The sequence below is a fragment of the Rattus rattus genome, chromosome 2 (assembly GCF_011064425.1).
Source record: "Rattus rattus isolate New Zealand chromosome 2, Rrattus_CSIRO_v1, whole genome shotgun sequence".
NCBI lineage: Eukaryota > Metazoa > Chordata > Mammalia > Rodentia > Muridae > Rattus > Rattus rattus.
In genome coordinates, this window is record NC_046155.1 from 170,586,072 (window position 1) to 170,602,862 (window position 16,791).

Genomic DNA, 16,791 nt, shown 5'->3' on the forward strand with positions numbered 1-16,791 from the left:
GGGAGTGGTGGCTGACAGCGAATGCATGCGTGAGAGGAGAGAAGCTCAGCAATTGAGAGCATTTGCTGCCCTAGGGGACCAGAGGTCGGTTCCCAGCACAACTCCAAAGGCTCTTCCGCCCTTCATTCATGGGCACTGCATTCATGTGCAGACACACATCAACACACACACACACACACACACACACACACACAGAGAGAGAGAGAGAGAGAGAGAGAGAGAGAGAGAGAGAGAGAGAGAGAGAGAGTACACCCTATAGAAGAAGGAATTGTGCACTTGTCTGCTTAGGACAGGGCAAGGGGATGCTAACCAAACTGCGGTATTGCAGATGAAAATATTCCTGAATACTGGGCTGGAGAGATGGCTTAGTGGTTAAGAGCCCTGACTGCTCTTCCAGAGGTCCTGAGTTCAATTCCCAGCAACCACATGGTGGCTCACAACCATCCCTAAAGAGATCCGATGCCCCCTTCTGGTGTGTCTGAGGACAGCTACAGTGTACTTATATATAATAAATGAATAAATCTTTTAAAAAAATGCTTTCAAAAATATTCCTGAATACTGAAAATATTTATTTGCCCTGATATTAAAATCTCTCCTAATCCGTTTTGAAATAAACGTAAGAGTTTCAAATGTTGTGTCTTTGCATATTTTTACTCATGGAGCAAAAAGCACTGAGTAAGGAATGCGTTAAGTCATGAAGGCGCATGGCTTCGTTTTATTCATTTATTTTCCTGTAGAGGAAAGTCACGTACGTCTGGGCACCGTGAGGGTGTCAGATAGCTGCCATGTGGTCCTCTTCAAAACTGCCAGCGCTTGTCACGGCTGAGCCATCTCTCCAGTCACACCCGGCAGCCTTGCCGGCGGACAGGCTCTCCTGTGACCAAGCTAATGCTACTGGTGGAGTGGATATCATTCTTTTGTTAATCCCCGCTGAAGTGTGTGGTGTTGGGAAGTTCTTGGTTCTCGGCCATAGCTTGTTGAGGTTTTGAAAACTCTCAGTAAAGTCCTTTTTTTGCAATGCTGTGTCCCTTCCCAACCACCGTCGGTGTTCATGGTGGGTACAAACAGTAGGTCTCCATTAACAAAACAGAACGGCAGGGGTTGGGGATTTAGCTCAGTGGTAGGGCGCTTGCCTAGGAAGCACAAGGCCCTGGGTTCGGTCCCCAGCTCCGAAAAAAAGAACCAAAAAAAAAAAAAAAAGAAGAAAAAAAAAAAAAAAAACAAACAAAAAAAAAAACAAAACAGAACGGCGTTACAGGCCTTCGTTTCTGCACAGGTTCTCAGGCGGATAACTGCTTCCGAGCTCTCCGTTCCTACAGAACTTATCATTGCTGTGGGCCCTTTGATGGACCAGGAGGCCCGAGCTCCAACGGAAACCCTTACCACACGCATCGCACGTGTAAGGTTTTTCTCCTGTGTGCACACGCTGATGAGCCTGGAGATTGGATCTCTGACTGAAGCCCTTCCCACACACCTCGCATTTGTATGGCTTCTCCCCCGTGTGGACTCGCCGATGGGCTTGGAGACCGGAATAGCCGCTGAAGCCCTTACCGCACAGTTCACACTTGTAGGCTCTCCCTTCTGCGTGGATCCTCTGATGCGCCTGGAGGCGGGCGCTCTCGCTGAAGCCCTTTGCGCACGTCTCACACTTGTATGGTTTTCCCCCTGCGTGGACCCTCCGGTGTGCCTCGAGGCGGGAACCCTGACTGAAGCCTTTCCCACACACCTCACAGTTATATGGCTTCACTCGCGTGTGGACTCTCTGGTGACCTTGTAGGTATGCTCTCTGACTGAAGCCCTTCCCACACACCTCACATATATATGGTCTCTCTCCAGAGTGCACGCTCTGATGGCTTTGAAGGTAGGATTTCTGACTAAAGTTCTTGCCGCACTCGTGACACTGGTAAGGTTTCTCTCCTGTGTGGATTCTCTCATGAGCCAGGAGAGTCGAGGCCTTACTAAAGCCTTTGCCACATTCTCCACATTTATAGGGTTTCTCTCCGGTGTGAACCCGCTGATGGATCTGAAGATTGAAGCTCCAGCTGAAGCCCTTCCCACACTCCTCACACTTGTAGGGTTTCTCTCCGGTGTGAACTCTCTGGTGGCCCTGCAGGTGTGAACTCCGGCTGAAGCCCTTCCCACACTCCTCACACTTGTACGGTTTCTCCCCGGTGTGAACTCTCTGGTGGCCCTGCAGGTATGCACTCCGGCTGAACCCCTTCCCACACTCCCTACACTTGTATGGTTTCTCTCCGGTGTGAACTCTCTGGTGGGCTTGAAGGTAGGCACTCCGGCTGAAACCCTTCCCACACTCCCCACACTTGAATGGCTTCTCCCCTGTGTGGATTCTCTGATGAACTTGAAGAGCCCGTGTGTGACTGAAGCCCTTCCCACGGGCGCTGCATTTATGCAGCATCTGTTTCTCACAATCCTTGGGGGTGGAACCCCAGTTACAGCCATTTCCACCCTCTTTATGAAAGGGCTTCTCTCGAATGTGAAATTTCTGATGGCCTTGAAGGAACAAAGTTTGACCGAAGCTGGTACAGCATGTGCGATTGTGTGGTTGTCCCCGGGGGTGCACTGCTGGGAAGTCCTGAAAATGTGGGGGCAGACTGAAGTGGTTACCACAGTCAGGGTTACACAGAGTCTCTTCCACATGAACTCTGTGTGGAATGTTCAGGTTCGAGCAATGTGTGAAATCTTTCCTACACTCCGCACCTTGACACAGTTTCTCTTCGGCACTGATTTTCCGATTCACTTGAAGACGTAAACTCTGATTAGGAACATTCCCATTCTCCTCATAACTATTGGGTTCTTCTCTAGAATGAGCCCTAAACGTACTCTTGCGGTGGGAACAACTACCGACAGCTTGCTCCGGGATGCTGCACTTCTGGGAGGTGTTGCCTGGGTGCGCACACCCACAAGTGTTGAGAGGGGAACCATGGTGGACATTCTCGCTGCACTTGTGTGGCGCTTGCTCCATATGTGCTCTCTGAGGTGACTGAGGAGGTGGGCTCCCGACAGCACCTTCATCTCCTGTCTCAAGAACTGGATGGCCACGAAGAGCTGACCTATTCCCACAGCCCTCTCCACACGGACTGTGTGTATGGGGCTTCCCTCTTGAGCGGCACTGCTGATGCGTGTGAGAGCTGTGGTGGCTATCGTCATGGCCCCAGGATTTTCTATACTTGGTACATGGGCAGGGCTCTGGCCCTAATTCAATCAAGTCCTGATTAAGTAATGATGCCTTCACGGTCTCTCCTCTGTGGTCATGGAAACAGTAGCTTTTTCCTTTGCCATGTAGCCCCTCATCACTGTGGTAGGAGGACCAGCCGACGCTGTCACACCTACAGAAGTGATACCTTAATGATGTTCGCTGACCTTTCCACAGGCAATTACAGGGCCTGCTGAGATGTGGCTCCTCCCATGACTGCTGGCATCTCCGAGAAGGAAATTCTGGATGTTCTATGGAAGCAGAGTCTTCATGTACAGGAGGCAACACGTAATTCCCGTCTTTGGAAATCTGAACGGGCGTTCCTGCCCACAGCAGGCAGGGAGGCCCTCCTCGGCGCCGAGATTCACTGGTACTCTCTTGGCATCTTTTTATAAACTCTGGACCCCATGGCCAGGTCTGACAGGAGAGTTCCTCGGGACAAAGGGAGTTTAATTCCTCTGTGTCTTCAGCGTTCTCCACAGTATGTCCACCCCTTCTTCCTATGGGGAGGAGAATCCGGGCAAATGCACAAGTGAACGCCTTATGGAGAGACTGCCTCCCTTCGCACTCTGCTCACAGCAGGACACTGGCATATCACAATGCTTCTATGGGTCCTTTCAAGGCACCTGATACGCACCTAGGAGCCGCAAAACTGAGGCTCTCTAGGTACCTTAAGTTCTAGGTTTTATAATAAAATCTGGACGTAAAATATAGCCCCATTCAAAAGATCCAGTGAACTTTATGCATGTCACTGTGCCTTTACCGCGGGTTGTTGGTGATCCAGTGGACAAAAGAAAAGGGATATTCCAAAGTAGAAAAGTGTCTTTTGTCTTCTGTGTGTGTGTGTGTGTGTGTGTATGTATGTATACATGCATGTGTGTGTACGTGTGTGTGTGAATGTGTGTATATGTGTGTGTGCATGTGCATGCCTGTGTGTCTCTGTGTGTGTGCATGTGGGGGGGTGTGCATGTGTGAGTGTCTGTATATGTGTGTACACGAGTGTGCATGCACGTGTGTACAGGTGTGTGAATTGTGTGCATGTGCATGCTTCTGTGTGTGCATGTATGTGTGCATGCATTGCGTGTAGATGTGTGTATGTGTGAATGTGTGCATGTGTGAGTATCTGTATATGTGTGTGCGTGCACATGTGTGTACATGTGTGTGTATGCGTGTGCATGTGTGCACGTGCATGACTCTGTGTGTGCCTCTGTGTGCGCGCGTGTGTGTGTGTGTGTGTGTGTGTGTGTGTGTGTGTGTGTGTGCACGCGTACTCAAGCCACAGCATGTCAGTGGAGGTCAGAGGACAACTTGGGGGAGTCAGTTCACTTCTTTCCGCCACATGGGTGGTGCCCTCTGACCAGCCTGCTTAAGCACTTTGAAATCCATTGGAGTAGTTAGGAAGTGGGGAGCAGCGGAGCGTTAAGGCGGGAGCTGGCACATCCTCCCCCTCGCTCTCCCCGATGCACCACTCTCACCTGAGAGCCCACCCGCTTGGGCGTCGGCCGCCACCATCCAGAGTTTCTGGTCATTCTCCAGCTGGGCTATCAGACCCGGACTGAAAGGCTGATGTGCTGGTGAAAAAAGAAAAGCAGGCGTTTGATGTCTACCTTGTCAAAATGAGATTAAAAAAAAAAAAAGGCTGGGTATGGAGGTGTATGTCTGTCGTACCTGCATTTGGAGGGAAAGGACAGCAGATCAGAGGTTCAAGGTCACCCTCAGTACAGTGAGTCTGAGATGGTCTAGCCTGGGCAATGTGAGACCCTGACTCCAAGAAACAAAAACAAACAAACAAAAAGAAAAACGAAAGGAAAGGAGGAAGGGAGGGAGGGAGGGAAGAAGGAAGGAAGGAAAGAAGGAAGGAAAAGGTCTCCAGAGCTGGAGAGACGGCTCAGCAATTCAAAGCACTGGCTGCCCTTCCAGAGGACTCAGCGTTTGATTCCCAGAACCACATGGTGGTTCACAACTACCTAGAACTCCAGTTCTAGGAAGTCTGATGCGCTCTCTGGCCTCTGTGGGCACCTGCATTCACATGGCACACATGCAAGGCTACACACACACACACACACACACACACACACACACACACACACACACACACACACACACACGGTGGTGGTTTGAATATGCTTGGCCCGGGAGTAGCACTATTAGGAGGCGTGGCCTTGCAGTAGGCGTGGCCTTGTTGGAGGAAGTGTGTTGCTGTGGGGATGGGCTTGGAGAGCTTTTTCCTAGCTGCCTGAGGATGTCTTCTCCTCGATGCCTTCAGATCAAGATGTAGAACTCTCAGCTCCTCCCGCACCATGCCTGCCTGGACACTGCCATGCTTCCCTCCATGATGATGATGGACTGAACCTCTGAACCTGTAAGCCAGCCCCAATTCAATGCTGTCCTTTATAAGAGTTGCCTTGGTCTTGGTGTCTGCTCACAGCAATAAAACCCTAACTGCAACACACACTAAATATATTTTTAAAATAACTCCTAGAGAATCAGAGTAAGAAATGGTCACTGCCGTCCACTCTATACAACAAAGCAAGCTGGGGCAACATGCTGAATGGGTTTCCATAAAGCAGTGCTGAAGGGCTCAGGGTGCCCACCCTCCTAGTTTGCTTCCTGTGGTCACAATAAATACCATGACTACTTGGGGAAGAAAGGGTTTACTTCATCTCCCAGCTTATAGACCATCATGAAGGGAAGCCAGGGCAGGAGCTCATGGCAGGAACCTGGAGGGAGGAACTGAGGCAGAGGCATGGAGGGTGCTGCTTACTGGTTTCTCTGTATGACTTGCTCAGCCTGCTTTCTTATGCACCTCACAGGAGTGGCTCAGGGGTGGCACTGCCCACCGTGGGCGGGGTCCTTTCATAGCAATAACTAATCAAGAAAGTGCCACCTGGGCTAGCCTACAGGCCAGTCATTCTGATGGGGGTGTTCTCTCAAATGAGGGTCCCCTCCCCAGACAACTCTAGCTTGTTTGTGAAGCTGGCAAAAATAAAAATAAAAAACCAAACAGGACTCCCATACACAGCTCAAAAGACAGACTTTTGCCTGGAAGGAGCCAGGAGAAACCTCTGTGCTTCCAGTCAGAGAGCCAAGCATAGAGAATAACTTCAAGTGTCCTCAGGCTCTCCCCACCCCCATTTCTTACCCACTGAGAGCAGCGTCCTGAAGTTCTCCAGCATCACCTCTCGGTACAGCTTCCTCTGGGCAGCATCCAGCAGCCCCAGCTCCTCCTCGCTGAAGACCACGGCCACGTCCCTGAAGGTCACCATCTCCTGTGTCACCAAACACATGTATGTAGGCTGTGACTACAGAAGACACGGTGCTGGAGAGACGTGAAGAGAGAAGCTGTGTGGAACTGAGAGCCTCTCGGGTTGAATTTCTTGCCTCTTCCTGTCCCTTACTTGGCTAGATCCACCCACCATGAAGGCCAAACAGCAAAAGGAAATCTCTGTGTGTGTGTGTGTGTGTGTGTGTGTGTGTGTGTGTGTGTGTGTGTGCGTGTGTGTGTTGTATATGTGTGGGTGCACATACATGTGTGGGTGGCATATTGTGATGGTTTGTATATACTCGGCCCAGGGAGTTGCACTATTAGCAACTGTATCCATGGCTGTGAGCTTTAAGAGCCTTCTCCTAGCTGCTTGGAAGTCAGTCTTCTGCTAGCAGCTTTCAGATGAAGATGTAGAACTCTCAGATCCTCTGCACTATGCCTGCCTGGATGCTGCCATGCTCCCGCCTTGATGATAATGGACTGAACGCCTGAGCCTGTAAGCCAGCCCCAACTAAATGTTGTCCTTTATAAGAGTTGCCTTGGTCATGGTGTCTGTTCGCAGCAGTAAAACCCCAACTAAGGCATGCATGCACGTGGATGTACACTGTCTGTGAGTGTGCATGTGTGTATGTCCATACCTGTGCAGGAGCACTGTCTGTTCTCACAGAGGACCCAGATTTGGTTCCTAGAAAGCACAAGGTGGCTCAGAACCATCTGCAACTCCAGTTCCGGGGATCTGATGCCCTCTCTAGCCTCCATGGATACCACCAGGCACACACATGTTGCACATGCAGGCAAGACACTCATATACACAAAATAAAAATATATAATCCTTAAAATAAAATAGAAGGACAATACAGTATTTCAACTGTCACCTAATGGCTGTAGACATAAGGTATATATGGATATGTGTGCACATGTATGTGTATCTGTGTGCATGCATGTGTGTATGCATGTGTATGTGTTCATGTGTATGAATGTATGTATCATGCATGTATGTATGCATGCATGTATGTATGCATGCATGTGTGTGTGTGTGTGTGTGTGTGTGTGTGTATTCAGACACACAGCCTTGAGTCTTTAGAAGGTTACACTCAGTGATGATTTCCCAGACTGTCTTTCATGGTTTCATTTTCCTTCCTGTGTAGCTAAGGACGGACATTGGGGTTTTCCCAAATCCAGGTGAGTGCTGTGCCCTGGGCTACGCAACCCCAAAACTGTTTTTTGAGTCAAGTTTCTCCATAGGTGGAACAACAACCTGCCGGATACCTCGGGAATTTGTAAGTTTGTGGGGGGGAATAATTTAATACAGTGGGTGGGGTCATCACAGTTCACTGACAACATCGGAAGATTTTAAACACACACTATTCTAACTGGAAACAATGTCGAATTTCATGTCGTGCCACAGCAAATGTAGCCAGGAATGTGGCTTTAAATGACCGGGGGGGGGGGTACTGTAAGCAAGGTGGTGATATGTGTAGTTTTTAAACTTCTTTTCTCTTTTACACTGTTCATTTACAAAATAAAAATGATGTGTCTGTCTAGCCCAGGCTACATGGTGAGATCTTAGTTCAAAAAGAAAAGGAAGGAAGGAAGGAAGGAAGGAAGGAAGGAAGGAAGGAAGGAAGGAAGGGATATTAACCTAACCCCCCACAAAAGGGAGCGACTCAAACTGAACAGAAAGGAGCCTTGGAGGCAGCTTGGCAGGTAAAGGCACTTACTCGCCCTCAGCCTGGCTACCTGTGTTCAATCCCAGAACCAACATGGTGGAAGCCAGGGACTAGGCTCCCGGAAGTTGTCTTCTAACTTTGGCAGGCATGACCGTGGCATGAGTGCCCCCCCCATGAATAAACAAATAGATTTTAAAATAAACAAAAGAAGACTTTTCTTTGTGCCTGATACATACGCAGCCCGTACCTGCTGCCATTCCTTACTGGGGAACAGTGTGCCCACTCTGAGACATGAGGGGAACGTAACCGCACATATGAAAATCAACTCACCTGCAATTTGGTCATTTTCTCCTCCTTTTATCTAGGAAACGATGGAGACCTGGGGAGGCAGGACAGCGTGATAGACACCATGAGAGAGGGAAAACACAGTGAAATCAAGCTGCCTCTCCGCTCTGCAAGCAGCCTTATTTATGCACACGCTGCCCACTGGAGCATGCGCACCACATTCTAGGCATCCCAGGATGTCCCGCCCCAGGCTATAAGCAGAACCAGACTTCCCAGCTGCCTTTAGTACATGCTGGCCATCTCCCCGGGTGTTCACTCTTGTCCTGGGAAATGTGGTGAAGGAGGCTGGAGAAATACATTGGTTCCAAGTAACAGCAAGGGACAAAATGCCTTTGCTCAGAATCTGGGGCTGGGCTGTGATGGCTCAGCAGGTAAGGATGTTTGCTGCCAAGCCTGATGACCTGAGTTTAATCCCCAGGACACACATGGAAGGAGAGAACTGGCTTCTGCAGGTCGTCCTCTGATGTGCGCTTACACACACACACACACACACACACACACACACACACACACACACGAAATAAATGTTACTAATTTATTTTTAGAGGAGTTTGGTGTTATTGTGTGCTCAGTTCACGAACTTCTAACACTTCAATTCTGTCTTCTGCAAAATGACTGTAACAGTGCTAGCGCTCAGTGTTAAGGGCTGCTGGGATTTTTGTGCTCCAGGGGTAGACAGCTTCAGTAAGGAACAAAACCTCTCAATGTCCCCATGACTGACGGGAAGTGGATTCTACTTTGCATCACAGAATTTCCCTGCATGGAAGAGTATGCATTGAATCTCCCACTGAGGGGGCTGAGGGCAGTGTGATTCAGTGGTAGAGCCCCTGCCTAGAATCCTCCCACTCCCATCCCAGGAGAGGCTGGGGGTGTGGCTCAGTGTTATGTGGCAATATCTTCAAGATAAAACATCCCACCCTGCAGAGATCCTCCTGACATAGAGCATGCTCTAAGGAGAGGTAAAACATTTAATCCTTCAGGGAAGCTTACTAAAATCTAGGAAGTAAATAACTTGTGGGTCCGAGTCTGCTCCACTGCTGTGCAAAGCAGAAACTGGGTTCGGGGGTCCCCAGGCCTGTGGGTTCTCAAACTCTTGGACATTCAGGTGCTACTGGGTCCAGCTTGTCCTAGCAGTGATTGTCCTTAGCTTGGTGGAGGCAGGCTTGGTAGCCACTGTATCTGGGAGCACTGCAGCTCTGTAGTCAAATGCCTTCCCCATAGCTCCCCATGGAGATCTTGATGAAAGAGACTGTCCATGGTTCTAAACAGTTTATTGGTCGTTCGTGGCGGAAAATGGGTGCATAATGTACCATAACCACTTCTCAGGGTGAGCCTGAGATTAAATACTTTTTGCAGGGAGGAATGTCTGGGAAACGAAGCTTATTGGCTAAGCCCTCTAGGACTCTAGGTACCTCATTAGCATGGAGAACTCTGTTTTGGGCCTACATGTTCATAGAACACATTTCTTTTTCGTGAGGAACATGGCATATGTTCTAGGCCAGGAATCTGGCAGGGGACAGAGAATCCCCTAAGTCTCAGATGTGTGCCCACTGGATCTCTGGGTCTCAACCTGCTCTACCTTACCAAACTTCCTGGCATGGTTTTACCATCTAACACAACTCAAAAGTGTCAGGAAATCCCTGAAACTGACCAGATTCACTAGACCTTCCCTTCCCAGACTATTATAAGCAGTAAGGAATAGAAGAGGTTCACATCACATCTGAGGTCCCAGAAGCAGAGATTAGCTTGAGCAGACTTCACTGAACTACCTGGTGAAATGTAAACTTAAAGGTTCTTTGGAGAGTCAGTTGTCTTGGAAGGTGTTTTGCTGGGGCAAACACGTAAAGGAGTGGACACGGGAGAAAGACAAAGGCAGATTTGTGAGGGAACATTTAGCTGAAGCAGACACAGGAGAAAAGATGTGTCTGCTAAAGGAAGCATGTGAAAGGACACAAGTATTGGTCTGCCTTACTTTGCATAGTTGAGTTACATTTGTTGGGACTCCATAGAGAGAAATGCACCAAAAAATTTCTGGTTGTGTGCAGCAGTTTCTTGCCATTTCCACAGACTCTGGCTGATTGGCAGAGTGAGGTCAGCTGAGACAGATTCACATGCTGAGCCAAGACCCATGGAGGACATGTGATGTTTAGAGGGTATAAACAGGACTCGATGGACAGTGACAGAAGCTGTTTGGCTTGCTTACAGAGCCTGCTGTGCAACACTTGTGGGTCTTCGTTGATCTTCGCTTCCCTGAGAAAGACACAGCCGAGAACTTCTCCTGGTGTCCCTCCTGGTCCCCTCCTGCTAACTTGAGCTGAGACTGAGGCCTGGCTTCCTCTGCAAGGTAATGCCACCACTGCTGATTCCTGTTGGCTGTCCCAACTCCACAGAACTAGACTGCGGGTGTATCCTCCGAGTGTTTGTGAGTGGATCAAGCTGCCGCTGCTGACCTGTGAACTGAATTTCTGATTTCCAAACACAGATGGGAGATGCTCTAAAGAACCTTTCTAAACAGGTCCACTTCCCCTGTATCCTTTCTTTCTCACTACCTCTGGTGAGTGGTGGGCTACAAGGGAGGTTAAAGCATTTAAGAACCATCATTAAAAGTAGACTTTAAAGAAAATTAAAGTTATAACCTGAAAAGGACGCTCTCTAACCTGTTGGTCTGCCCACAGGCTGTGTGGTGTGCTCCAGGCTCCCAGTTTCGTGAGCTGTCACCCATGCTGGGGTGGGCTTTAGAGATGTGACTGTCTTTGACTAATTTCTGCTCCTACTGTAAGTCACCCCTCACCCACACTCCTGTGACTAACCCCAATAAACCCACTGCTTCACCATGTTGGACTTTTTGGGTTGTCACTGGTTCCCTACCTGGGATGAGTAGATATTTGGTCATGTCTCCCCCAGGAAGTGTCACACAATGTTCAGTGACAGAGCCAATATACAGAACCCACCAGTGAGGGGCTGGTGAAGCGGCTTAGTAATCGAGGCATTGAGTTCTACCTCCAGCATAACAAAATAACAAAATGGCTGGGGAGACAGCTCAGTATTCAGAGGGCTTGCTGCCCAAGCCTAAGTACATGAGCTTAGTCCTCGGCATCCATGTGAAGAGAACTCCCTGACTGTGTGCCTATGGGAGGTGCAGACGGGAAGACTGCTGGGGCTTGCAGGACACTGGCCTAGCTTCAAGTTCAGTGAGAGACTGTCTCAAGAGAATTAAGCAGTGATAGAGAAGGACATCTGATGTCCTCCTCCTGCTCCCGTCTCTGCACTTGCGTGGGTGTTTGCCCCCAAAATACATATGCATGCACTGCACAGATATGCACACAAAAATCCAGTCTGATTTGGAAGGAGAAACCAGGGCATGGACCAAAAGTGTTAGAGAATAGGAGCTGCACGTAATAAACATCAAACATGCTGAGGCTGACCTCTCTCGTCGCCGCTCGAGTTAACAGTCTACACACCAGGCTTCATTTGTCTCTGAACAGTGTGTTTATTTAGATTAGTGGCTATAAATCCATACACATCACCTAAAAAGGCTACATTTTCTAGCATCCCACCAAAGCTGCCTGGGGGCAGGGATAGAGGGGCACTTCTTTCATAGCCATTTTCAAAGAAGTTGGATAGATTTGAGGCAAAGGTTCCTGTTGCAGGGCACACCCACACAAGCAGGTGATGCTAATTCCTTTCTGCCCATCCCTGCACAAGGCAAGAGGCATGATGGGAACTCTAGACTGCTCCTATTCCCTAAACCCTGCGGCTTAGATGAGAGACCGATCTGAGATCAGCATCGGAGACACCAGTAAACTCCGCCCATCACAAACAACGAACCTAAAGAGAATGCATTGTATTCTCGGTCCTCCCTGACTGCCTTCTCCTAGGCTGTTTATTATGTATTTATTTATTTTTACTATTTCATTCATTCTATCTCTTAGCTTCTCACTCTAGCTCCAGGATTTCTGTTTCTTCTTGGCGGTCCATCGTGAATTGTATCAAGTATGTCTAATTTTTCACAGTGTTTATTTTAGTTTGTTAAAATCGAAAAAGTTTTTTGTTCTATTTTTTTTCCAAATCTTTTTTAAATTCATTTTATGTAGGTGAGCACACTGTTGTTGTTCTCAGACACACGCCAGAAGAGGGCATCGGGGGGTTGAGGATTTAGCTCAGTGGTAGAGCGCTTGCCTAGCAAGCACAAGGCCCTGGGTTCGGTCCCAGCTCCAAAAAAATGGAAAAAAAAAGGGGGGGGGCTGGAGAGATGGCTCAGTGGTTAAGAGCACCGACTGCTCTTCCAGAGGTCCTGAGTTCAAATCCCAGCAACCAAATGGTGGCTCACAACCATCTGTAATGGAATCCGATGCCCTCTTCTGGTGTGTCTGAAGATAGCTACAATGTACTCATATACAAAATAAATAAATAAATCTTTACAAGAATGTCTTTCCTTAAAAAAAAAAATTAAAAAAAAAAAAAAAGAAGAGGACATCAGATCCCATGCCAGATGGTTGTGAGCCCCCATGTGGTTGCTGGGAATTGAACTCAGGACCTCTGGAAGAGCCGTCAGTGCTCTTAACCACTGAGCCATCTCTCCAGGCCTTGTTCTATTTTTTTTTTTTTTTTTTTTTTTTTAACAGGGTTTTTCTGTGTAGCCCTGGCTATCCTGGAACTTTCTCTGTAGACCAGGCTGGCTTCAAACTCAGAAATCTACCTGCCTCTGCTTCCTGAGTGCTGGAATTAGAGGTGTGCACCACCATTACCCAGCTAAAATTTTATTTACTTACTATGTGGCCACGTGCACAGTAAGTACCACCTGTGTGTGGAAGTCAGCGGGCAATTGTGGGAGTTGGGTCTCTCCTTTCACCACGTGGCTCCCAGCGATTGAAGTTTACCTGCTGAGCCATCTCTCCAGCCCCCCACAGCATGTTTAATACGACCATTCCAATACTGCTTGTGAAATCCAGACGCCTTGGCGTGGGGTGCCCTGCTACAACTGACAAAATCTCTATCAAGAAAGATATACATTGTATGCTTTTTCTCTCACACAGGGCTAGGGGTTAAACCTAGGGCTGGGCACATGTTTCATTTTTGTTTTGTTTTTGTTTGTTTGTTTTAATATACGGGTTGAGGACTTCAACATTGCCCTTTATATTTTAATTTTTATTTACTATTATGTGTCTGCCTGCTTGTCTATCTGCAACCACAGGCAATCAGTGTCCTCAGAGGCCAGTGAGTCCCTGGAAACTGGAGTTACAGGTGGTTACAAGTCACCTCTGGGTTCTGGGACCTGAAGCTGGGGCCTCTGCAAGAGCAGAAACAGTGTTGATTTTTAACCATCTCCATCCCCAATTCCACTTTTTAAAGAAGCGTCTATTTGTTTGAGGGTGTGCGCATCTATAGAAATTCTCTTCTTCCACCATGAGAGTCCTGAGGATCAAACTCAGGACGGCAGGCTTGGTGGCAAGTGCTTTTGCAGGCTGAGACATGTCAGTATGCCTAGTACAGACAGGATTGTAGAGATGGGGCTGGAGAGATGGCTCAGTGGTTAAGAGCACTGACTGCTCTTCCACAGGTCCTGAGTTCAAATCCCAGCAACCACACGGTGGCTCACAACCATCTGTAACAGATTCTGGTGTACCTCAAGACAGCTTCAATGTACTCATATACATTAAATAAATAAAATATTTTTTAAAAAGATCGTAGAAATGACTCTGTAGTGTATCCGATTAAAAAAGTAATTTAGACTATAAAGAAGAAATATAATTACCTAGGAACACAGGATGTAATGATAATACTTTTATATTTTTTTGGTACATTCAGTAAATTTTTAGCCTATGTTTTAAAAAACAAATTTTACTTTTTCCTTAAATAGATGTGATAAAAATAAGTAAATTAAATAATGATGACTGCACTCCAATAAAGCTCTTATAAGAGTTATATTTATTAATTTGTACAAAAACCTTTCAGCATTTAGTGTTAAATGGCGTCCTTACTGCTTATGTCTAAGCATTTCTCCATCCCGTCCAGAACTTATTTTAAAAAAACGAGGGTAGCTTCAGTAACTGGCTCTGTCAATGAGTAAAGGGAACCTCACTCCTCAGAAGAGAGGGTACGAAGGATTGACGGAAGGATGCTAAGCTCTATCAATGTGTGTACTAGTTACTTTTCTGTTGCTGTGACAAAACACCATGAATAAGGAAGGCATCTTGTGGGAGAAAGCATTTATTTTGTCTTTCAGTTCCTTAATGGTAGGGACAGCATAGCAGGTGGCAGGCTCGTCAACGGGAGACAGAAACTGAAAGCTACCACAGGCCACCTGAAGCACAGAGCAGAGCGAGTAAACGCCTAAGGGCCTGACCCCGCCCCCATGACGTACTTCCTCCAGGAAGGCCGCACCACCTCCAGAAACAGCACCCCGCCCTCTAAACTGTGGACCTAGCATCCGAAGGCCAGACACTACAGGGATGCTTCTCATTCAAACTACTGCACCACCACCACGTTCTCTGCTACCCCTTTTCCCTGCAGCACTTTTCAAATAAAGGATTAAGAAGACAAGATTCTGGGAGAAATCGAACTTCAGCAACCCCCCCCTCCCCGCCCCCATAAGGCACAGTGGACATTGCACACAACAGCTGGAAACGATTGTCTCAACGACAAAAATGTCATTAAGGGTTTTGATAATGGGGACAGGCTGCGTCAAGAGACCCTACAGCAGGAGTTCTGAGAGCAACACTAAAGCTTCCAGCTTCTCTGGAATTTGGAAAGTACTGATTGCAAATGTCCCATCTACCACGCGTCAGCTGTTTTGAGCCTTGCAGGAAACTCTAGATCACTCTTAGCTAGGTACCAAGGAGTGAAGGAAGAAACGGAGGCAGAGATGGACAATCTGAACTCCACTGCTGGGAGGTGGCATCGCTGACTGGGGCTAGGAAGGCGGCTGGGGGTGCACAGCACCCAGCAGATCCTCCATCCAGGTGACTGACAGCCCCTGGCTAAACCTCAGTCAGTGTGTGCAGTCGCAGCACGCTTGAACAGGCTCTTTCAAAGGTCGCCTTCTGCCTTTCAGAGGCAGATTTCCTTACCCAGGATACACACTTAGTGGCTATCGCACATGGAAACCTGAAACGGATCGCACAGACTCGGGAGGGGTCAGTAAAGGGGAGGGCTCACCTTTCTGAAAGGAACAGGACAAGGCCTCGCACACCTGGGGCGGAAGTGACTCTTCCCTCATTAGCAGCCCGGACTACACTTCCCAGAATTTCCGAAGGGAGAAAGGAGGACATAATCTCCTGCTGAGAAAGTTATTCTTATACAAACTACAGTTCCCACATCCCCCAACCGGAATAGGGTGGCCTCTCAACCTCCTGCGGCGGAAGTTATCCTATTTTCCCGGGTATGGCAGGGTCATGAACTACATTTCCCAGAATTCTCAGAGTCCCTCCGCCTTCCCAGAGCGGAAATGCCATGGAGTAAGGAAACTGGATTGGATCTCAAACTTTGAAAGTCCAGAACAGCGTCCTTAGCGTACCCGAAGCCAAAAATCTTCCAACCACGAAGCTTTCCCTGCTCTCTGTGGAAGATTGTTAAACGGCGCTTTTCTAGATCGCGTCAGGGACTGCGTGGGCCTTCTAGGCTACAGTTCCTGGGATCTGCAGGGCTCAGTGGACTTCCCTTAGAAATCATTTGCATAGTCCTCAATTTGAGGATTCTCCGACTGAATTGATTCTACTAATCACTAGTCACCGTCAGCTTCCCAACCTCCACCCTCTTTGTAATCTTGTAAAAGAAAAGCTTTTCAAAGATGACACTAGAGCAAACTCAACATATCTAACCCCCACCCAGTCACCCCCATGCTGAGCCATCTCACCAGTCCGAAACGAAGCTATTTAGCAGACGATAGAAATTACTCAACCGCTTGTTTAATAATCTATTTTACAGTATAACTCTTGAGACCATCAACCACCACCCAGTGTGGTAAGACATATGGGCTACTGATCTATTCAACAGGGCCAAGTAGGCCAAAACAGAGGCACATGGGCACACACCCCACTCAAATCCTTCAAAAAGTCTTTAAACTTTCATCCATTCCACTGCCACATATTTTCTGAGTTTACTAAAGAATTTCCATTGCTCAACCAAACCATGAAGTTCAGGGGTCTAACTTGTAGCCATTTTGGCTTCATATTAATTTATACCAGCATGGCTCCTTCAAGTGCCCACTGAAATCCATACACTTAAGCCGATGTTGTGACACACACCTTTAAGCCCAGCACTTGGAAGGCTGAGGCAGGCAGGCCTTTTGAATTCAA

At 48.0% G+C, this 16,791-nt stretch overlaps 2 protein-coding genes across 2 annotated transcripts in view; both read right to left on the bottom strand.

Moving 5' to 3' along the window:
- LOC116892497 (zinc finger protein 235-like) overlaps positions 1-6,375 on the bottom strand; it is a 22,006-nt gene extending 15,631 nt beyond the window's left edge. The window contains exon 1 of the mRNA XM_032894243.1: positions 6,357-6,375. The gene's annotated coding sequence lies outside the window, so the exon portion shown is untranslated. The remainder of the gene's footprint in view (positions 1-6,356) is intronic.
- Znf112 (zinc finger protein 112) lies at positions 633-15,810 on the bottom strand. The gene is made up of 6 exons (XM_032894246.1): positions 15,653-15,810; positions 8,480-8,528; positions 6,357-6,483; positions 4,690-4,785; positions 1,252-3,714; positions 633-1,096 (listed from the first exon to the last, which is right to left on the bottom strand). The coding sequence occupies exons 2-5, from the start codon at positions 8,492-8,494 to the stop codon at positions 1,253-1,255; spliced, it is 2,700 nt and encodes an 899-aa protein (XP_032750137.1). The 5' UTR covers positions 8,495-8,528; positions 15,653-15,810; the 3' UTR covers positions 633-1,096; position 1,252.
- Between the last annotated feature and the right edge of the window lie 981 nt (positions 15,811-16,791).